The sequence below is a fragment of the Cantharellus anzutake genome, assembly GCF_015039405.1.
Source record: "Cantharellus anzutake strain C23 chromosome Unknown EI90scaffold_12, whole genome shotgun sequence".
NCBI classification, from domain to species: Eukaryota; Fungi; Basidiomycota; class Agaricomycetes; order Cantharellales; family Hydnaceae; genus Cantharellus; species Cantharellus anzutake.
The window spans coordinates 821767-842092 of record NW_024066962.1 but is presented as its reverse complement, the minus strand read 5'-3'; the positions used below and the strand labels follow the sequence as shown (position 1 = coordinate 842092).

At 49.5% G+C, this 20326-nt stretch overlaps 11 protein-coding genes across 11 annotated transcripts; 6 read left to right on the top strand and 5 right to left on the bottom strand.

Annotated features, from left to right (window-relative positions):
* Positions 1-343: 343 nt before the first annotated feature.
* EI90DRAFT_3152840 (uncharacterized protein) lies at positions 344-1970 on the bottom strand. The gene is made up of 5 exons (XM_039065822.1): positions 1863-1970; positions 1754-1807; positions 1554-1704; positions 1029-1501; positions 344-969 (listed from the first exon to the last, which is right to left on the bottom strand). Exons 1-5 carry the CDS (start codon positions 1899-1901, stop codon positions 433-435), a joined length of 1254 nt encoding a protein of 417 aa, XP_038918892.1. The 5' UTR covers positions 1902-1970; the 3' UTR covers positions 344-432.
* Positions 1932-4085, top strand: EI90DRAFT_3287746 (uncharacterized protein). The gene is made up of 4 exons (XM_039067072.1): positions 1932-2387; positions 2441-3125; positions 3187-3639; positions 3696-4085. Exons 1-4 carry the CDS (start codon positions 1966-1968, stop codon positions 4005-4007), a joined length of 1872 nt encoding a protein of 623 aa, XP_038918891.1. The 5' UTR covers positions 1932-1965; the 3' UTR covers positions 4008-4085.
* EI90DRAFT_263776 (guanine nucleotide binding protein beta subunit) lies at positions 3941-5766 on the top strand. The gene is made up of 9 exons (XM_039053373.1): positions 3941-4096; positions 4156-4237; positions 4291-4299; positions 4365-4376; positions 4432-4482; positions 4535-4874; positions 4935-5010; positions 5099-5364; positions 5421-5766. Exons 2-9 carry the CDS (start codon positions 4204-4206, stop codon positions 5572-5574), a joined length of 942 nt encoding a protein of 313 aa, XP_038918890.1. The 5' UTR covers positions 3941-4096; positions 4156-4203; the 3' UTR covers positions 5575-5766.
* Positions 5746-6162, bottom strand: EI90DRAFT_3047277 (uncharacterized protein). The gene has a single exon (XM_039059539.1). It carries the CDS (start codon positions 6004-6006, stop codon positions 5800-5802), a length of 207 nt encoding a protein of 68 aa, XP_038918889.1. The 5' UTR covers positions 6007-6162; the 3' UTR covers positions 5746-5799.
* A 2165-nt stretch (positions 6163-8327) lies between these two features.
* EI90DRAFT_264366 (uncharacterized protein) lies at positions 8328-9292 on the top strand. Its single transcript, XM_039053381.1, has 4 exons — positions 8328-8393; positions 8445-8617; positions 8673-8763; positions 8811-9292. Exons 2-4 carry the CDS (start codon positions 8502-8504, stop codon positions 9051-9053), a joined length of 450 nt encoding a protein of 149 aa, XP_038918888.1. The 5' UTR covers positions 8328-8393; positions 8445-8501; the 3' UTR covers positions 9054-9292.
* Positions 9293-10704: 1412 nt separating this feature from the next.
* On the bottom strand, positions 10705-11367 carry EI90DRAFT_263640 (uncharacterized protein). The gene is made up of 2 exons (XM_039053372.1): positions 11346-11367; positions 10705-11324 (listed from the first exon to the last, which is right to left on the bottom strand). The coding sequence occupies exon 2, from the start codon at positions 11292-11294 to the stop codon at positions 10845-10847; it is 450 nt and encodes a 149-aa protein (XP_038918887.1). The 5' UTR covers positions 11295-11324; positions 11346-11367; the 3' UTR covers positions 10705-10844.
* Positions 11368-11418: 51 nt separating this feature from the next.
* EI90DRAFT_2969429 (NADH-ubiquinone oxidoreductase 21kDa subunit) lies at positions 11419-12327 on the top strand (the record flags this gene model as incomplete). Its single annotated transcript, XM_039055653.1, has 4 exons — positions 11419-11608; positions 11674-11824; positions 11880-11953; positions 12009-12327. 4 exons carry the CDS (start codon positions 11419-11421, stop codon positions 12116-12118), a joined length of 525 nt encoding a protein of 174 aa, XP_038918886.1. The 3' UTR covers positions 12119-12327.
* Positions 12013-13353, bottom strand: EI90DRAFT_3047270 (uncharacterized protein). Its single transcript, XM_039059538.1, has 2 exons — positions 12175-13353; positions 12013-12094 (listed from the first exon to the last, which is right to left on the bottom strand). Exon 1 carries the CDS (start codon positions 13265-13267, stop codon positions 12176-12178), a length of 1092 nt encoding a protein of 363 aa, XP_038918885.1. The 5' UTR covers positions 13268-13353; the 3' UTR covers positions 12013-12094; position 12175.
* A 40-nt stretch (positions 13354-13393) lies between these two features.
* On the top strand, positions 13394-14497 carry EI90DRAFT_262984 (uncharacterized protein). Its single transcript, XM_039053361.1, has 4 exons — positions 13394-13588; positions 13638-13837; positions 13896-14009; positions 14067-14497. Exons 1-4 carry the CDS (start codon positions 13519-13521, stop codon positions 14226-14228), a joined length of 546 nt encoding a protein of 181 aa, XP_038918884.1. The 5' UTR covers positions 13394-13518; the 3' UTR covers positions 14229-14497.
* EI90DRAFT_2992906 (ribosomal protein L11) lies at positions 14301-15364 on the bottom strand. Its single transcript, XM_039056141.1, has 4 exons — positions 15332-15364; positions 15116-15211; positions 14911-15058; positions 14301-14847 (listed from the first exon to the last, which is right to left on the bottom strand). The coding sequence occupies exons 1-4, from the start codon at positions 15341-15343 to the stop codon at positions 14609-14611; spliced, it is 495 nt and encodes a 164-aa protein (XP_038918883.1). The 5' UTR covers positions 15344-15364; the 3' UTR covers positions 14301-14608.
* A 1781-nt stretch (positions 15365-17145) lies between these two features.
* Positions 17146-18438, top strand: EI90DRAFT_2912674 (cyclin-domain-containing protein; the record flags this gene model as incomplete). The annotated part of the gene is made up of 5 exons (XM_039054471.1): positions 17146-17227; positions 17286-17337; positions 17394-17484; positions 17540-17779; positions 17830-18438. The coding sequence occupies 5 exons, from the start codon at positions 17146-17148 to the stop codon at positions 18436-18438; spliced, it is 1074 nt and encodes a 357-aa protein (XP_038918882.1).
* Between the last annotated feature and the right edge of the window lie 1888 nt (positions 18439-20326).

The following is a 20326-nucleotide window of genomic DNA, read 5'->3' as shown; positions in this document are numbered from 1 at the left end:
GTGCCCGCTACTGAACCAACTATGTGTATTGTATGTATATGTGCGCCTCTATGCACGACAATATGGAATCTAGTGTCACTTCTGACCACGGGCCATTGCCCTTGAGGGCGGAACCCATCAGAAACCGTGCAAACGACTGCGTTCTCGGCTTTTGGTAGACCACGAGCTTCCAACGAACGTATGTGCAGGGAGTTACGTGGCGAACACAGCTCACGACAAGGTTTTTTCATCTTAATGGTGGGTGGCACTTCAACGTCCTGGTTACAACCAAAGGTCATACGCGGCGATCAAAACCTGATTTGTGCAAACTCTCGCACTTCTGACAAATCAGGCGAACTCTGACGGGTGCTAAAGCGCCTGCAGTCTGGAAAAATCGCAGCACACGTTAAATTGCATGGGATATGGTATATGCAGTGATAGGCAAAGGATATGCTAATCGTCAGTTTTCAGCCGAGTCTGTACCGCCTCAAGTCGTTCTGACAGTCCCTTCAAATTTCCTTCAACGCGCTCCGCGTTGACTAGGAAACTCTGTTCAAGGCTGTTGACAGCCGCTTCCAAATCACCCAAAATGGCTTGTGCCTGTTTTTGCTCTTCCTCCAAGGATGTCAACGAGCTTGCAAAACCGGAGGCAGATGCATGCAGTGTAGAAAGGGTGCGGAGGCGTGTGAGTAAGTGCGGGATAGTCGGCAGTGCGGGGGAAAGACGACTGAGAATGACAGCGATGTCATTGGGAGCATTTGCAGCTGCGCCACTCCCAGGTTGAGGAGTAGTGGAAGGCCCTGTCGTTTGTCCAGCAGGTGTGCCATTAGCTTGGCGTTTCGCACTGCTACTCGAGTAGCGCTCCAGGTCAGTTTGGAGTAATTTCAGTCGCCGAGAGATTGAGTCGATATGGCGAGGTTGAGTTAACAGGGTAAGTACGTTTGAAAGTCGGGCGATATGAGGAAGAAGGGGTTGGGGAAGTGGTGAAGACTACGAATGGCCCTCTGGAGTGTTAATTTCAACTTGGTAAGCGAACAAGATGCGCGCACCTCATCTAGGGTCGTGTTGGAAGAGCCAATCAGAGACTCTAATTCATCAAGTCTCTTGTCTAGTCGGCTTAGAGCGTCTACGTCTCCAAAGGGAGCCTCTAGCCTATTTTCAATTTTTGCCGTTTCAGGCTTTATGGCGGCGGATAAGGGTAAACTCTTTGCAGTTTCCAATGCTTTATTGAGTAAATTCTGAGGTTGACGCCGAGTATCACGGACCCCATCCCCCAGCCCATTCAGCCTCTCCCTTATCTCCACGAGCCCACGTATGAGAGTTTCAGTTTCATGATCATCTGTTACGCTTGAAGCTCGGGATTGTTCTGAGATGTCACTTTCGAGTGACTCGAGTTCTTTCCTAAGAGATAGGAGTCTTGATTGAATCGAGGAAGTCTGCCTTCTAGAAGAAGATGGAGACGGGGAACGCGAAGCACCGTCTCCATATGTTTCCGGATACGCATAGACCTCTCTGAATCGCCCTGACATGACCTAGGTTAGATCAGGACTCGGTGAACAAAACATTTGCTTTGCCTCGTCGTTTTTCTGCCTTTCTAAATTTCTGATCTACTTCTGCGAGTTCAGGCAGACGACTCCGGTCAAGCTCGTCCTTCGATGTCGTTTCGTCGATATTCCGCCGACCTAACCGAGGGTTTAAAGCTTCATCATCCGAGCCCTCTTCCTTCTACGTCTTAAATAAGTGTGATAGAATGGATCTTCTATAGTTCACCCACCTCCCGGGGGCTCGAGAATGTATCAGGAGTCTCATAGATATCGGGTGCAGAGTCCTGCATCGGGAGATATGAGCTTAATGCGGGCCACGATCTTGAGCAACACTCTCACGATATCCGGTAGGCTCGCGTATTTCTGAGCAGTGGCCATTTAAAAGCGCAGAAAGATGTGTTCGAGGCAATTTATTTGCCAAAAATTAGCGCGAAACTCTTGGATGCGTTCCAGATCACCTGATCCACCCGAATTCCTCAGTTTGCCGAACCTCGACTGGTGCGCCTGTCATGGCACGATCTTCATAAAAGGCTCCGTGTGTATGGCCGCATTTGACCTGCCCATCAACGACATATATCTTTCCGCTTCACACAAAAACAGCCTTGAAATGCCTTCCCCGTCGGGAATATCATCCACCCTTGTTCCACCATCTCCCCCTCAACCATTCGACCCGGATGGATTAATTGATTTCCTCGGGACAGTGCCCCCCATTGTCACCAAGCTATTGGTCGAGCTTTCACCTACCCTAAGTTTATTGAGACGCACAGCACAAATCCTTAGCTGGAGGAGCGGAAAACAGTCAGAAAGTTGGTTATGTCTGGCCATGTATTGGGCAATATGTTTAGGGGCGGGTTTCTCTATCCGGTACGTAAGGGATACAGTTTTTTTTTAAATTATGACCTTATGCGAGTCCCCAGCTACTTCCTGCCACTCATTGTTCTGACCCCCTTCATGATATCCGCCGCAGTGAGAAGGCCTGTTAAAAGTAGTGCACAAGTAGAACCGGCAACGGAGGCGGTCCTCTCTCAAGCACTGGCAGATGTCAAAATCTTGCATCATCTCCTTCCTAATCCGACTGTTCCTCCACTTACACTTTGGTGGATGTCTCTGATCCGTTTATCTAGTGCACTCTATCTTGTATACCTAGTCATCATCATTTCCCTCCCTCTAAGTGTGTCCTGCGGTATTGCTGGCTCTCTAGTCATTACTTGGCGAGCCCCGTGGGCAGCCACGATTCGTCGCATCATCCTTAGCAATGGATGGGTCACATACACGGCCCGTCATATCTGGCATAGAATCACGGGTACCTTATTGCCCGAAGAGCTTTCGGGGGGAAGTACTATCGGGAAGACTAGCACTGTTGCGACGGAAGAAACTCCCTTGCCACCTGACGTACCCCCTGCTTCGTCGCTTCGCTTCAAATTCACAGTCCATGAAAATCAACGATGGTGGATGGGCATTGATTGGACCGCCGCCTTGTTGCCAAATGAGAGGGTTTCTTGGACGTCTGGTCCTCCTACCCTCCGTCCGCTACCTCCTCCCATAAATATCACTCTGCCCCCTTCCAAAGCAGTTTATCTTCCTGTGCCCAATGTCCCTGCGGTGTGTTCACGTGTGCGTGTCGAATGCTGACATCACTTGCTTACGAGCTGGGTATTTCTAGGTACGAGTGAAAAGGACAGCAACATGGACGTGGGAGGAAACCGATTGGGGAGTAGTTGTACGCCTTAATCCCACCACGCCTCCTGAACGGGTTGGGATGGCACTCCCAAAAGTTACCATGAATCTCCCTGATGGAACCCCGGTATCTGGAATCAGCAGTGCTGAATCTCTATTACAGCGCGGCTTGCAAAAGGTAGGGACCGTCAGTGCAGAGCTAACGAGTCCTACACGTACGGGAAGGGTTTCAGAGTTGGGAGATGGCTCAACAGAAGTATCCTCGAATTCAGAGGGGGGTGCTGGCGATGGTGATGTCGGTGAGAATGAGACCATCATAGAAGGACCTGGAGCCATGGTTTATCGTGCGACGCCCGAAGAGGATATCACAGACGCAGAAGGCTGGATATACAGTGACAACAAGTGGGAAGGACCAAGCGGGAAAGGAGGCATTGGAAAGGTGATTCCCGCTTTCCTTTCCTTCATACGTGAAGTTGAAAATGTCATATCTATTAGTTCACAAGATACCGACGATGGACTCGCATCGCTGTCCTAAATGAAACTGTCCAGGTTATTGCGGCCTCAGAGGACCCCAGCGCGCGCGCATCGCGCCCAAGGTCCTCTTCCGGAAATAACCTAGCGAAAGGGCCTTCTCCAGGAATAAACCTCCGAACTCCTGAGCCAACGACAGGTTCGATCACCAAAGAAGAGCCCTCAAGTCTTTCCATCCGTACGAGCCCTAAACACGAGGCTCTGTCCATATCTCCTACTCGGGAGAAAGGCGGTATACGCCAAAGACTGCAGCAGGCTGTTTCCAATAAGTCGTAGTTCGAGATATTGAGAGTGGATCACCATTGTAGCAGTTATCATTAATTCGATTCCTACACCTTATTGCTAATCTATAGGGTGGGTTCCATGTGCGTGGTCTCGAAGTGTGCTGAGGCCGCAAACAGGCAGTTTGACATTCAATCGGTAGTTCCCGCTCGTCACACTAAAGAATACTGTACAGTTCTTTTAGCTCAACATGGAATCTCTTCGCTTTTTGGGCTCGTTGGAAGGTATGAAGCGTTCTATCGATCATTTGATTCCTGAACCGATTTGTCCTATATAGGTCATGGCGGTGAGTTATGTGGTCGAAACTTTTAAGGACGGGGCACTAAAATCGGGATCACTATGAACTTGAAGGTTGGGTCACTGGTAAGTAGAAGTGTCTAATCCACATGCGTCTCTGAACATATGGGTACATACTTAGCAATTGCTGCCTCATCTGAAAACCCCGACATCCTTCTCACTGCGTCCCGAGGTATATTTGCCTATCCATCCATTCCAAACAAATCCCCTAATCTTCTCATCAGACAAAACTATCATTGTCTGGCACCTGACAAGGTCCGACTCGGAGTACGGACGCCCGAAAAAGATTCTGACAGGACATACACACTTCGTTTCTGACATCGTCATTTCGTCCGATGGGCAGTTTGCTCTTTCATCATCCTGGGATCGTACCCTCCGCCTGTGGGACCTAAATACTGGCTTGACTACCCGTCACTTCATTGGCCACACGGGTGACGTTCTCTCCGTCTCCTTCTCCGCTGACAACAGACAAATCGTCAGTGGAAGCCGTGATCGCACTATCAAATTATGGAACACCTTAGGTGAATGTAAATTCGATATCAAGGAGGAAGGTCACACCGAGTGGTGAGTTTTTGTGAAGATATCGTCCGGAAACTGCCAATTCTCAGATATTTCATTTCGAAGGGTCTCATGTGTACGGTTCAGCCCCAACCAGAACAACCCCGTAATCGTGTCTTGTGGGTGGGACAAGGTCGTCAAGGTCAGTTATTGGTACCTTTCGGATCGTCGTCTGGAATACAACATTCGCATTCTTGTGTGGAGCCTTGACTAAATTATCTCCTCTCAAGGTTTGGGAACTCTCTCGGTGCAAGCTTCGCACCAACCACTATGGCCACACTGGGTACATTAATACTATCTCCGTTTCGCCTGATGGCTCCCTCGCTGCCTCTGGTGGCAAGGACGGCATTACAATGCTTTGGGATCTGAATGATGGGAAGCACCTGTACTCGCTAGAGGCTGGTGATACCGTGAATGCTTTGGTATTCAGTCCCAACCGATACTGGCTTTGTGCTGCTACTTCCAGCTGCATCAAGATTTTCGATCTCGAGAGCAAGTATGTGGCCTTCCCTGTCCAGCCAAGGATGATGTCATTGATGTGAATTTTAATAGGTCGATTGTTGATGAGCTCAAGCCTGACTACCTTGAGGTTGGCCCTAACACGAGGGAGCCTGAATGTATTTCGCTCGCTTGGTCGACAGATGGACAGACTTTGTTCGGTGGCTTCACTGACCACTATGTCCGTGTCTGGGCCGTCAGCGCATGAGAGTCGTAGGTAGACGCCCTGGGAGTGGTCTTGTATTCGCTTGCGACTATATGATTTTAGTTCATCGTTTGCGCACTGGTTGTCATTCATTTCAATAATGCGGGTCACCAGCAGTGTCACTCGTGAAAGGTTATCATTAACTATCCTCATAATATGACCTGCGTAAATGCCTGTACTTCTTCAGCCGATAAAGAGCGATGGTTTCTAAGACCAGGTGAGTCAAGCTCACCCTTGAAACAACTGAGGCGTACCGTTCTGGATATGCTCAGCTAGTGTTAGAGCCTTCTTAATCTCTTCGTCCTTTTCAAGGTGACGATTGCCTAGAAGTGAGCTGAATGATGAACACTGTACAAACCCACGACGCCGTGCGAGATGAGAACATACGCTCAAACAGTCTTCTAAGTTTCCCGTGGAAGTCATAGCTGACAGCATGCAGGTTGCTTAGTAATAGGTTCCAGTTTAACTGTACGGCAGCTTGATGGACTCACTTGGGTTCGGGATAATCGCGTCCGAGACGATGAAGCTACATCAGAAGCAATCCAGCTTGGCAAGCGTGGACACGTTAAAACACACAACCTCCTTATACAGCCTAATTGCTTGGAACCTATACTTCGGATTGACCATCTCTTGTCCCCTTCCACGTGAGTCGATGAACTCAATTCCGGGGGCTGTGTCAATTGAATTTCTCCCTGACACGGTAGAACCCGCTACTCTTCACCCTGCATGTTCGCTTGCTTTCACTTGGCATTGACATCCTCTGCGTAACCGAATCAGTATCTCAGTATGACGATGCGTCGGCACTATATGTACCCAACGACGTGTAGTGGAGGAAGAACACTCAAACTTCTAACCCATGTCAGCAGAAGAATCCCTGCTTTTCAGTCGCCCCTGAGAGATCACATTCAGCTGGAACCCAGACGAGAACGCCCGCGGAATCAGTTGAGAAAAGAACTCTGAGTCGCAACCGCGGTTAGAGTATAGGCGGAGCTTCGAGCCCACAAGAGCACTGACCCCTAATATGCTGCGCACGAGTTCAGATTGCACCTGAAATTGAGATTCCAAGTACTTGAAGTCCGTTGGAATGAAGGCAAGGTTCTTTTTGGAAGCCAAAGGAGTGCTGATGGCTTCTCCAGGGAGCAGATTAGTGTGCCCGACGATTTGCAGACCCATCCAATGGAGTTGGAATGAGCAGATCTCTCCTCTGGGCGTATTACGCACACGCGTGGTATCGGTCAACGGAACACGGCTGTCACCCACAGCTAATGCGGATGGACAAGTCACATACAAATGAAGGGAAGCGGTGCCCATGATGGCCACTCACAACAACTCCATCGCTTCGCGAGGAATGTCTGTTCCTTGGTCATCGAAGGCTTCCAGGTCGATGTGATACTTGAACTCCTTCTGGACGGAAGGCGAAGGCAGTGCACATCGAAAATGGTACTCGGGGTCCTAGTCCGGGTGCGGGAACACGGAAGGCACAACCCTTCCTTCCGTCACACTATTGCCCTCATCACTTTAGGTGGAGCCGTTGGGGGCATATCCACCTGAATTGTACTTAGTCTCATTGACTTTGGTGCACTGTCGGACATTGTAAGTGATGAGTCAAGGCACCCAAGATGTTAGCAGAGTCAGCGTGGGCGAGAACACGAGCGACGATGCAAGCATCCATAACTAAGGGCGCAGTTAGTTTTCAGTGTCCTCACGCTCTTTATTAGCAATCTTGACTTGGGCATGAAAAGTAGAACCCCCTAAGTTTGTTCCCAACCCCGTCTGGTTCGGAAGCGAGCGTTTGAAGGTTACACTTGGAGGTGGGATGCGAAAGTGGCGGCCGCAAATGGAGGACCCTGGTAGCCTGGACTAGGCTATTGGAGGACCTCTTGCACGGCCATAGGGTTTTCTCATCGCAAAGATTTGCAGGACCCACCTACGGAGTAGCGGAAATTAGCCGGTTTCGTTACGACTCCATCCGTGATGCCATCGGCAAGGCCATTCGATGAGACCCTCGAGACATCAATGGGCCCTTTGAAGTTGATTATTCACAAGTAGAGACCTGCGTCGAAGTTGTTTCCGAGGGTACGGCTCACGAGAAACGCTTGAAGCAGGTGGCTCTCTACGCCACTAGCATACACCACATCAGATTGGACAAGCCGTGTGTATACGGGCTTTACGCTGGGCGAACGCATTATTTTGTCATCTGCATCTGGAGCGACCCAGTTGCTGCTTACCGATCAACGCAACAGTCGTACTCGGAGCCCCAAGCTCTCATGAAAACCGTCGCGTCCTCATATAATGCACCCTCATTTCACCTCACGTCATCTCCTAACGCTACCCTTGATGGCTTTCTCTTGTTATCAGATAACACCATTGACCCTGAGCACTTGACGCCACGCAGTAGTGACTCTGCCCCTTTATGGAGAATCGAGGGCTTAGAGGGACTCTGTCGCTGCATATTTTCTGGAATTCCTCACACTCGCTGTACTCGCGTGTACGGGCAAGTGGATCCTCCTGGAGTCCAGGGAGCTCCCTTCATTTATGGGTCGACTGGATGGATCAGATCCGGTCCACCGCGAAATGCAGATACTTCATATCCACGAGGATGGCTATGTCGCAGGGATTGTTCGAGGGGTTAAGTTCGATGGGGAACACATCGACGTTAGCATCTGGGACTCAGATGAACCGAAACAATGGAATGCCGATGAAACATATGAACAAGTGACCTCCCGAAGAAGTTCTGCGATGGTCTACTCAAACATTGGTGCGCCAGTTTTGAAAGGGAAAACCGTCTGAATTGGTTGCAGGATTCTCTGATATCGTGGAAGGTACGAAGGCGCCTGGTTATCGGGATCTGATGTTGAAATCGATCTCGTTAGAGTTACTTATATCACCACGAAGCTGTTCACCGTGACATCAGCCCCTCAAACATATATATGTGTGTGTGTGTAAAGAGCGTAACGACCCAGAACCCAGCTGCTCTTGGCAATATGCTGAATCCTTCGGCCAACCAACCAACCTTCATAAACAAATACTTTCTGCCAGATAACAGGTGAGCGCCTTTGACTAAATAATGGGCAGATATTCAAATCTCGTCATTACCTCAGAAATCAGCCTAGGGGGGTTGGTGATTTGCGCATGGCCGCTAGCTACCAGCCTGATAATGATCAAGCAGCAGAGATTCTGAGACAGTTTAGTGTACGTGATGTTGATCTATGTCTGTATTTCAATGACGATGGGTGTAGGGCACCCCGCCTCACTCCCCCGAGCAATCCTGTCAAGGGAATGGATTTCCGCCTGCCACAAGTTCCCATTCATGCCCGAGCTCCAAGGTGAGGCGCTCCAAGTGTACCATATGCTATTTGCATATGAAGCCGGTTACGAGGTTTATGACCGCAACAACACTCATACATCGCGTCATTCGTTACAAAATCCACCACTATATCGCCCGCGACACGACGTCGAGTGGGTCATTATCGACATTCTAAGCCTGAACGGAGTGAAGATTTATCAATGAACTTAACCGAGTTCGAGCAGATACTCAAAGGGAGGACCGACCGAACGACATATATATTTTCTCACTGCTTCATAAAATGACCCTGCAGGTCGGTCCAGAATATGAACACCTAATCGAACCGCCGCGCTCCACTCATCTACGTGAGGCGCTCCGAAGATTGCTCCTTCATGCAATAGTGACCTTGAGGCAGCAACCTCCCATTACTTTAGACTCGAGTCGGCGAGTCGCTCGGCGATTCCTTATGGGCCCCTCGGTCTCAGTGAGCTTGGTCAACTCAAGTAGCGGTACCCAATAGGGTGGGGATCGGGTAAGTTATCCATACCGACGGTGAGCACTTACGCAGCATGACCTACCGTCGGCGAATCTCTCTGTGACGTCCTCGTTCTTCAAGACCTCTCATTTGCTTCGTCTCTCAACTTTCCCATCGCTCGCGCCACTGCACACTAAAATGATGTGCTGCTTTGCGACCTTTGGAACCCCGGTTGTAATTTGCGCCCTTCGTGTGTTTGCCGACCTGCCAAGGCGTTATTCCAAGCCTGACTCTGAGTTCAGAGCTTCCTACTTTACTGCCTCCATCTCCTCCCTCTTTGCTATGTATCCAACCCACAAACCAAAAAGTAACGTCACCAGTGGCAGCATTGATGGTTCCTGGCTCGCCCATATAGATGTCGACGGAAATTGACAGTAATGGACATGGACGTTTCCTGCTACTAACCGCAAAACGATAGCAATGTCTCAAATGCTAGAATTTGGTAAGTCACCAGCATATGGTTCCCTTGAAGGGCCCAAGTGTCTAGAGAAGTCGTGTATGACACAGAGTGCCCGCACAAAAGAGCAGAGAATTTCTCGGATCGTGACGTGAGCTGTGACGCCGTTTTTCGCTCGCCTTGCGGCATCTGTTTTGAGCGCCATTGCATCGCAACGCCGGCAGCAACGACATCTTAACCTGGAACGTTTATTGATGAGACTCGATCTTTCAGAGGTGTTTGTGGAGCAAGCTACCACGTATCAAGAAGCCTGCGCAACGAATACCGCGCAAGGAACGGGTATTCATGACGCGTTTGGCCAAGATGTACACTAAGGGGACAGCTGCGGATCAGCCCTCCCTCGTTCGCTACTTCCTGACTTCGTTACCCTGTGGCTGCGCTTCACCCTGCCGCTACATGCCCTCCCCGCTGCATTGCTTGGGTTACAGGCATCGAGCAGCGTGCATTTTGCTGGGACAACTCCTCGTTCGCCCGCAGCGTAGCTAGCTACTGCGTACCCTTATGTATCGTGCTATTACTCCCTCGCCTGTCTTTTCCCACAGCAAGTGTCGCATCAGCTGAATTCAGGGTGTGCTACTCCGGAACGTTTGGAGGATGCTCAACCACAAGTCGTAAACCATCGTTATGCCCAGCCTCCAGTATCTGTGTACCTAAAGAGGCGGGGGGAGGCAAATCGGCTGATTGCGACACAGGAGGCCAGAATGGCATAGCGTAGCGCATCAGGACCATACGCGAATCCGGAATATTGAAGAGCATAATGTGGAACAGTCAAATCGACCTCTGGTGCCCCGCGAGGTGTTATTTTTCGAGTTCGCAGTTCGCAAGAGGGCGATCTCATTTGCATCTCCCCCCCCCGCGCAAGTTTTTTTTTTTTTCTATTTCAGTATCCAGAACTAGCACAATCAAGGAAACTTGGTTTTAAATTTTCGATTCATGATACCCATACCTTTGGTTGGTTGTTGCGTGAATTTCCGGAAAGGGCTCTGGAGCTACGCTTAAGCGGACATGGAGTTCCACGGGGACAGGAATGAACATATCCCTGCCGCGGTACGGCAAGACGAAGGGCTACGAGTATGTCTAATTGAAAACAATATATACGTAAACGGGCGCCGGGCTATGATGTCAATGATGCTGGAAAAGAGGAAGCATCCACATGGAAACCTCTCAGGCTTGTTGAGACATTCCTCAATCTGATTGATGAGGAGACAGGTTGAGCTTTTTGCTCTGGATTTGAGGGGATCGACCTGGGTCGTGTAATGCTTCTTTGCATCCTTTGACTTATACAAGGGCTGATAGAGAATGATCACCTCTCGGGTACAATACAAATATTCAATGAATTGGTGGATGATCGCTACCGCAAGCGGCCCTTTAGTTACACAGGGCTCCAGACAACTGTAGATGATTGAGCCCGCATAGGAGAATATACTGATCGTCACAGGCAACATGTAGGGTTGCTGTTTATGTCCTGATACACGCTGGTCACCTGACTGATACACATTGGTGGATGCGCGCGTGGGAACGAATGACCCGGCTAAAGCCGATCGGGCCTTGTTCACTCACAACATCGCTATGTCACTGCTTGGCACCGCGACGAGGTCGCTCCGGTGTGGTGCCCCAGTTACTAGGTATCTCACTGGGCTGCGTTTTGAATCCACTTCGTCTCACCCTCTGGCAAAAACGGATTCTTCCTCGTCACATGAAATAACGCCCTCTGAGCCCAAAGAACTCATCACCGCTGAAGTTGTGAGCGGAGCTCCCCGTAAGTTGCCACTACTGTATGCGTTGACGAACAATGGTCTATAAGTGACCCTTATTGGCGAATAGAGGAGCTGCAGCACCGTAGTGTTCGGATCTACCTACCCACTAGGAATACCATGCAGTCTGGTGGTGCAAAGGGCGAAAAGTGGAGGATCGATTTCGATACTCCTCAGGGAGCTGGGAGATGGGAAAATCCCTTGATGGGGTGGGCCAGCAGGTACGAAACTTGGCTGGTTTGTCGTTCACAGTTTCACGTTGTTCACACACACTAGCGCGGACTACGTTCAGGCGTTGAGGATGCAATTCAACACCAAAGAAGATGCCATCCATTTCGCTGAGAAGCAAGGTAAATTACTCCCAGCATGTGCGATTGCTACATGCAACTCAACAGCCCTACGCAGGCTGGAATTATTATGTCCAACCTCCAACTGTAAAGAGGATACCGCCCAAGGCTTATGCCGACAACTTCCTCTACTCGCCGGGAAAGCTTCGTATAGCACATACCAAATAATTAATAGAAGCACATTCTATATTTATATCATGGGTTGTAGAGTTGTCGTCGCTCACCTCAGTATCCAGTTTCCGAGCGCATCGTCCCCTGCGTCCACTCAAGCACACCCCCGTTGATAATTATCTCGTTTAGTGACACGCACTTCTCCCTGCAAAGCGCAATGAACTCCTGTCCCCATATGGGACCCCTTGCATCCCACCAATTGAACGACTCCAATTTCTCCAGTCTTCCAAGCGCAGTTGCGAAGCGGTGCATTGCAATATCTGAGAGTCGATTGTCGTCGAACTGCCCATGTGAAAACAGCTCGAAAATGCGCAACATCGGCGTCGTCTCAACTAGGGAGTTAAGCAATCGAACCTCTCCATCTGTCGAATTCTCCTGGTACCTTTTGTCATACCCCATTGAAACGTTTATGCTGAGCTCGGTCACGGATACTGAACTAGAGCGTAATCCCTGAATGAGATCGGCGACTCCAGAGCTCGGTATCGAGTTTATGCAATCCACTGCATGCACTGGTCGATTGTTTAGCACAACGGAGAGTAGTGATGATGTGCCACTATACGTGGTCAATTGGGGAAAGAGATGAGTTGGGAAGTCGCGCACACAATCAAGAGTTCTAGTGCCACTGATGCGATACGTCTTCACGAAGGGACACGATTCGCTCATAAATCTTTCGAGGCCATCAGAAAATGAGATGACAGATTCAAAAGTATGTAAATCGGGAAGTTGGATGGAAGGTGACGCAGAAGAAAGAGCCTTCGCGATGTCACGAAAATGGTGTCTCGGGAAGATTTGAAGCACCCGGAGGCGCCGCGTGTAAGACATAGCCCGGCCCAGCTTTGAGAGCGTGTGGACAAGCACCTTTGGATCTTCCTGTCCATGCCACAATCGACCTTTAATGGTAATACGCAGATTATGTACGCAGTGGGCACGCTGGGGATCCCTGATTAAGGCCTCGCAAAATCCCTCTAGCATTCGCCGGGCATCCTCGGTGTAAAGTTTCGAGCGAATTTGGAGGTGAAGGTGGCGCCATAACAACTTGTTGGCCTCTGTGTTACAGTCGCGATTGAGAAGGCTAAGCGATCGAACATCCCCGAATTCCGCAAAGCTTAGTATAATGCACACGATGTCCAATGGCACCGTGTCCATATTGAGTGCTTTGGGACTCCTTCGAAACCACAACGGGTGGACGTCGTTGACACGGAAGTTGATTAATTTTTATTCGAAACACGCACGTGAAGCAAGGGTGGTTCCCACGAACTGTCTGCTTTGTGGCTTTGGGCATTTGGCTCGCAGGCGAGCTTTGGAAACGGCGATGCCACCTTGGTACGATGTCTGCGTTTAAAAGGCGAGTTTCAATACTGCACAACTATTGATTGTGGAAAACTCATCCTGAAACCATGCCATTTATTCTCGAACCCTGCATGATATGTCTTTGCGAAGTTCGTGAGCCCGTGGCACTGAGTTGCGGTAAGTGCAATGTAGGTGCACGATATATGCTTACAAGTACGCTGCGTAGGTCATATATTTGATCACGGGTGCATCCAAAAATACTTGGCTTCGAAGATGCCTCCATGCCCTCAATGTCGGCGTCCGATTTCTAGAACAACGCGATTGTTCATGAGGTTGTCTGCTATTCCGTACTTATCGACTCCATTCATCCCGAGGTTGTTGCGGTTCCGCGACGTAAATGCTTTTGCCGAGGAAAATTTGAAGCTGGTATGGTTCCTCAGACCGCCCAGCGTTTGCTCTTCATATTGAATTGATGATCAATTAGAAGGAGCGAACTTGGATGCTTGAGAAGGAGAATGAGAGGCTTCGGACAGCAATCGGCCTACGTGAGGACACTCATGAGTCTGTTGCTGAAGAGCCAGAAGCCAGACCTTCCATTGTGCGTTGTCCTCATTTACACGTTTGCGGGGGCCGAAGCTTATAATCCGTTGCATAGTTTGCACGATGGTTGATGGATCTCGGAGCTCTTGCTTTGCAGAGGTGCCCTCCGCGGATTCTTGGTGCTGCGACTTTCGTTGCATTACTTATTTTGCGTCGCCACGAGAGACCGGTGATAACGTTGATCCGGTTCGTACAACGGTGGGTACCATCGACGTAGAAGATTTCTCGAATGTCTACTCCAACTTTACATTTCCGAACTACATTGGATAGTTCATGGTTCATCTGTATACTTCAATGTCGAACTTCGAGTCGAACAGGCTCAGGAGCGATCGGCTAACAGAAATTCATAAGAAAGCAGTTAGACAGTAGTCAGGTGTGCTTGTGAATCCGTCACTGGAAGACCGGTATTACGAAGGGATGCACAAAGTAACATCCAGAGCAGTTTGGATCATGAAGAGGGGGTAGCAGTTGCATAAGCTAGAGTATCAACCACATATCGCGACCGAAGAAATACAAGGTGTGTGAGACGATGCGGAGATGTAAGAGGTGCGTCGAATAGGTAATGGGTAGGATGCAAGCTGGACGGTATCAAGTTTTCTACTCATCCGGCACGTCAATCTCCCCGGCGTTAATTTGCTCTGTGATAGCATGAGGATGCTGGCCATTAACGGTGCACCCAATACTCTGGCACGTCCCCAAAATCTCCTTAACACAGCCAGACAATTCCTTTGCCAATGATTTCGGCTTTAGAATACGCGCGATTTCCACGATTTCGTCGAATGGAATGTTGCCATTGTGTTTAATGTTCTTCTCCTTTTTCCGGTCACGAGGAGGTTCTAGAGGGAATTGTGGGGAAGGAAATCAGGGGGAATTCGACGGACTATAAACGGTGGACGAACCCTTCAATGCACGGATGATAAGAGAGGACGCGGAGGGGACAACAGCAATTTGAGCTTGGCGATTTTGAATGGTCAATTGGACAGTAACACGAAGTCCCTTCCATGCAGTAGTTGCTTTCGCAATGTCTTCACCGACTTTTTTGGGTGACTGCATTCCACCGGTCAATAATTCAACCTCCACACAAAGGTGGGGTAATCAACTGACCAGACCAAGAGGACCAATCTTAGGGGCGAGTGCTGATGAGGCACCTACTTCACCACCTGTTGCACGAAGGTAAATGATCTTGATCTCGTTAGGATCCTATAATTCCATTCCGTCGTCAGCAATGATTTCCTTTCAGACGCTCGTCGGGAATAATAACTAACAAACTAAACATTTATTTTAGTATGTTGCTTTCGGCATAAAATGGTCCCGACGCACCTTTGGGGCCATGACTAGATATCTAGTGGTGAAGGTGTGGGTCAATGTACAGTTTCTCGCAATTGGCCGGCGTATTGGTCACGTGTACACACTCAAAATTCTTGTTTGTTTTTTTTTTTTTGGTAGAATCCCGTGGCTTTCGCTGGGTAGTGTATACCTGGAGGTTTGTGGGAAGGGGCCCTACGTCCTAGGACTCCACCGCGGGGAAATGCAAATTCTTGTTATTTAATGGAGGTACGAGATTAAATTAGACTTGTGCGCAGCAGGACTGAACGCTCTCGCTGTTCTTTTTACCCAAGGATACAGTCATGCCGTTCCAGGTTTTATTGCTGCTGCATACCCTGGTTCGATTTCTTCGGACGAATTCCGTACGTGTTCAGGCCCTAACAACTAAACCATATCTATTTGCGTGATTTTTACCCGAATACAATGGTTCGTGGTAATCCCCGCGGTTCAATCTGAAACCCTTGTGCGATCCTGCATCGCACACTAGCTCCTTATATCTGACTTGTCTGCGAACGCTTCGGTAACAAACTGTGTTGGGGTGTCATGGCGACGTCTATTCCACGGCCCACGAGCTGCTGCAACGTTTCCCCTGGCTCAGATATCACCGAGCTCAAAAAAAAGTTTTCGACACGCGACCCAACTACCCGCCTGCCGTGCTCTTTCAGCGGGAGCCTCACGAATAAAGCCATTGATTTAGGACCCGACTCAAATGCAAGATGAGGGAGCATCCATACATGATGAGTGTGTCTGGGTGATGTATTCGGGTGAGTGAAGCAATACAGCCTACAGGTGATCCCTTGTCACACGGATCTGGCTCGGATCCCTTCACCCTTTTTGTGAGGATCAAGCACTTATTGTGCCGAGATTCTTGGCGGCCGAAGTCTGGTCAATGGTCCTAGTGTCCTTCACCAGTGAAAGTGCAGGAGTGTCATATCGTAGGTCCGCCACCGCAATATATCCGAACTGGTATCTGGTGTACAAAGGTCGGTCGATAAAGTTTTGGCGTTGGCGAGAATGGCGAACAGATGGAGGTGAATGAATTCATCATGCCGTCGGCAGTGCCAAAGAGGCAATGTTCATTTTCTCAGTTTGGGAATTACCTCAGTTGAACGTGCGTCGCAAGATGGGGATCAGACGTAGTTGAATGTTGGGCAGCGCTTCCAAATCTCAGGCAAGGGCTCGAAGGGGGCATAATTCAGCTCGCAACCCCAAATCTTGCTCGCCTGAACTAACAGGGCCGCTGGAAAATGACATCCTATTCCAAATAACGATCTTGCCAGCTTCCACGTAAGTTCTCCCCGCAATAGAGCGCTGATCCGGCTACGGGGAGCACCGTGTCTTCCGCTTTAACTTGTGGCCATGGATGAGCGATCGTGCCCGAGGGTTCTATCCAAAACCTGCCACTCGTGGTCATTTTCGCAGTTGGATGGGCGAACAGTTACCTGAGTCGTTTCGGTCTTTGTTCGCACAGACCAGGATGACGGATGAGCCCCACATAATTTTGATGCAGCTGACTATATGGCATGTTGGCCATCCTCGGGACGTGAGATGGCGGGGAGAACTTATGTACATCGATTTTCCAGACAAAGTCTTGAATCAGATGCAACCGTCAGGTCAATGACAAACAAAAACACGTGACGTTACTCGTTGCATTCGACGCTGCGATCCCTTCACCCTTTTAATTGCATCCCCATCAACTTTCCTATAGGTAGAGGCAGTTTCAGTCTTTCAATTAGTTCCTGCTCTCGCTGGCAAAGAGTCCTCTTAAGTAGAGGCATTTCTGCAGCCTACTTATTGGCCTAGCATGGATGGCATCCTCATCCCCCAGCGTCATAATGGTGCCCTACGACTTTGAGGATTGCGAAATTGACCACCTTGTTCTCATGATTTGTGAGCATGCGCTTATCTCATGACTACGTCGTGCAGGTCCTGATGCCAATATCCGAAGCCGACATGCTTGAGCGTCTGCTCACTCATAATGACAAGATACCACTTATTCCGTGAGCTGACTTTGTATTCATGACATCCTTCGCTTTGACTGATATTCGATACGAAGTGATGCCCTCACTCGATTTCACTCCCGAGCACCTCCCGGCATCACTGTTCTTGATTACCTTCGTCGTATCGTCAAGTATACCCATCTTGAGGTTGGTCGCCTCAAATTGCGTCTTGGGGACTCACAGTGACCTTCCTACCCCCCAGCGCTCCTGCCTTCTCATTACCCTGCACTATATTGATCAGATGTGTGCTCGGAATCCACGATTTACTGTTTCCTCTCTCACCGTCCATCGCTTTCTCATCACTTCTATCACCGTTTCCACAAAAGCGCTTTGCGACGCTTTTTGCACAAATTCCCATTATGCCAAGATCGGTGGGATCAAAGTTGCAGAGCTCAACATTCTTGAGCGCGAATTGCTCACTGCTCTGGATTGGCGTCTAACTGTACGCAATTCTGCACACAGAAACGCACGTTGCTGATCTCTCCTTTACAGAGCACAAGGGACCTGCTTCATGACTATTATATCAGCCTAGCACGTTCGCACTCTAAAAACCTCTTTAAGGTCGTAGATCCCCCGCGTGTTGGCGTTCGATCACATTCCAGTGGCTCCCTATCAAATCGATCTAACGGCTCGTCTCGGTCTTCAAACTCTTCTCCTCGTTCATCGGAAAAGCCGGAAGTCCCCCATCGTGAGCCGGGGAAGAATGTAGCAGGGACACCCGAATCTCAATCCCCTCATCGCATGCATTCACCCGGCCCAGTGCAGGCTGACACGCGGTCGCAATCACAACGTGGCGTCGAGGCCAATACTGCCCGACTGGTTACTCCTTCTCGAAAGATGGAAACCGATGTTTTGACTCCTGATCCTATCGTGATCATTGACCGATCAAGATTAGGTCCAGGAACAATCGCACATCCCTTCGCAGCACCGAGAGTAACGCCCTGCCATTCCCTAACTTCTCCACGCGTCCTTACAGAACTTTCATCCCCAAGACGAGATCCCTCGAAAAGAAGACAAAGTGCTGGTTCTTTACGAGATTCAGATCGGATGAAGGCGGAAATACGACGGAGAAGAGTCGATGCGACAGAACTCGTGCATTAGTGGTGCGATTTTTTTGCGATTCGTCTGTTGGGTCTAGAGCATTTTGGCACGATACTTCGGATTTTCAGGCTATATTTGGGGGGGTTTTCTATGTCAGATAGACACACGTTCGCAAGTGTAACAACCTAACAGGACGCGCAACATTAATCGAATATCAATTCACATTTGTATTCTCATTGGTATCTTATCACATGGTTCCCGGGCTGTGGAGCAAGTTGTTTGCATGCACGACACTAGTGGCATTAATTATCTTTTTTCCCATCTGAGAGATTTTCTCAGCAAGAGCATTCACTTGTGTGATTCACTCCTGAACGTCAATATCAGTTTAGAGAGCAAAGGTAACAATGTCTAGGACTATGAAATGAACGCTGAGGAGATCGAACTCCGGCTGGAGTATTTGAACAATTGTGCACAACTTCAGGAGTTCAGACCATCCAACTGCCAACGGCATTGGTGCGCGAGGTAAGTGGCGCTTAAGGCATTCAATCATCATATTGCGCTAGTGTTCGATTCTGAGGGCTTATGGCCATCACATCGCTCAAAGCTCCTCATAGCTTCCTAGCTGAGAGTAGGCGCCACTCATCGTGAAAATCACCTTGTTTGCCAACACTGTTTACGCCGCAGCCCGGAAAATAGATCGTGACTCCAAACGCGGGAGCGGGGGCCCCAATGATGATGAACGGAGCAGGAAAGTGTGAGCCGTTCGATCCCGATGTCACAGATCGCATTGACCTCATGTTGCTAGAGAATGTTGTGCAGTATGGCCCATTGGCTGGAAAAAAGGACCCGGACTTCGGGTAACAACTGCAGCAATCATTGGGACTTCATGGACTCCGTGAAAAGTTAACACGACATACTGGAGATCAAAAGCCCTCAATTCACTCTCGCCCCTTACCAATTTCGGCTAGGCTCCTCGAGGTCGGAAGGGGGATGTACCGCACAAACGATTCCTTCGGAGAAGACGTGGAAACCCGTCTTCCCCGAGATTTCAGAGTCATAGCAGTGTCTCACGTTGAAGCGGCTACCGGGATCTGGCAACTTCTATCTGGAAAATTCGTTCCCAGCCAACTGGGAGACGTTCCGCAGGACCACGGCAGAGGCACCTTCCCATGGAAGTCCCCGTTTGCCACTGGAGACCATGCTTTGCTTTGCTGCTATCTGCACAGCATTCGATTCAAGCATTATAGGAATGTGTGTTCTTGGATGCAACATGGAGGGTCGGTAGGGTGCTACATTGTACACACAGGGAGGGTACAGAAGTTCTTTAAGTGCATTCAGTTCAGTCAGTCAGGTATCAGATCAGAGCGGAGGATAGTGCTTACAGAGGGAACGTTTGGATGGAGATGAAAGGTTTGCCAAGTTATCACGGGGTTTGGACCCTCTCTGAGAAAGATGAAGAAAGAATTGGTGGGAGGAAAACTAAGGTGGATCCTCGATGACGATCCTTGGTTGGCCTGCAGGGTCGAGCATCAGGGATGCCAAGAATCGGGAAGGAAAGACAAGGGTGCCCGTCCTTGCCAGCAACAGCAATGTATGTCAGAACAGGGAAAGAATATGTTTAGATGATTTTAATGTAATTTCCGTGGGCAATAACGGAATGGGAGTGATGGGGAAGGGAGAGTCGTTGAACGCCGCTCAGATTCATGCTTCTTCCGGCCTCGACGATGATGTTTCGACGCTAGCGACGCGTCGGATGATGTGTCGGACGATGCTAGTGACGTGCACATCAATTTGGCAGGAAGGGATGGACGCTGAGCCACAGCTGGCGATGCATTGGCAACAGAGCGCGCAGCAGTGGGACTCAGATCGGCATTGGAGACCACACAATCAACAGAATGTTGATGTGCTAAGGGCGTCTCCAATCTGACACGTGGGGGATTGGGTATTG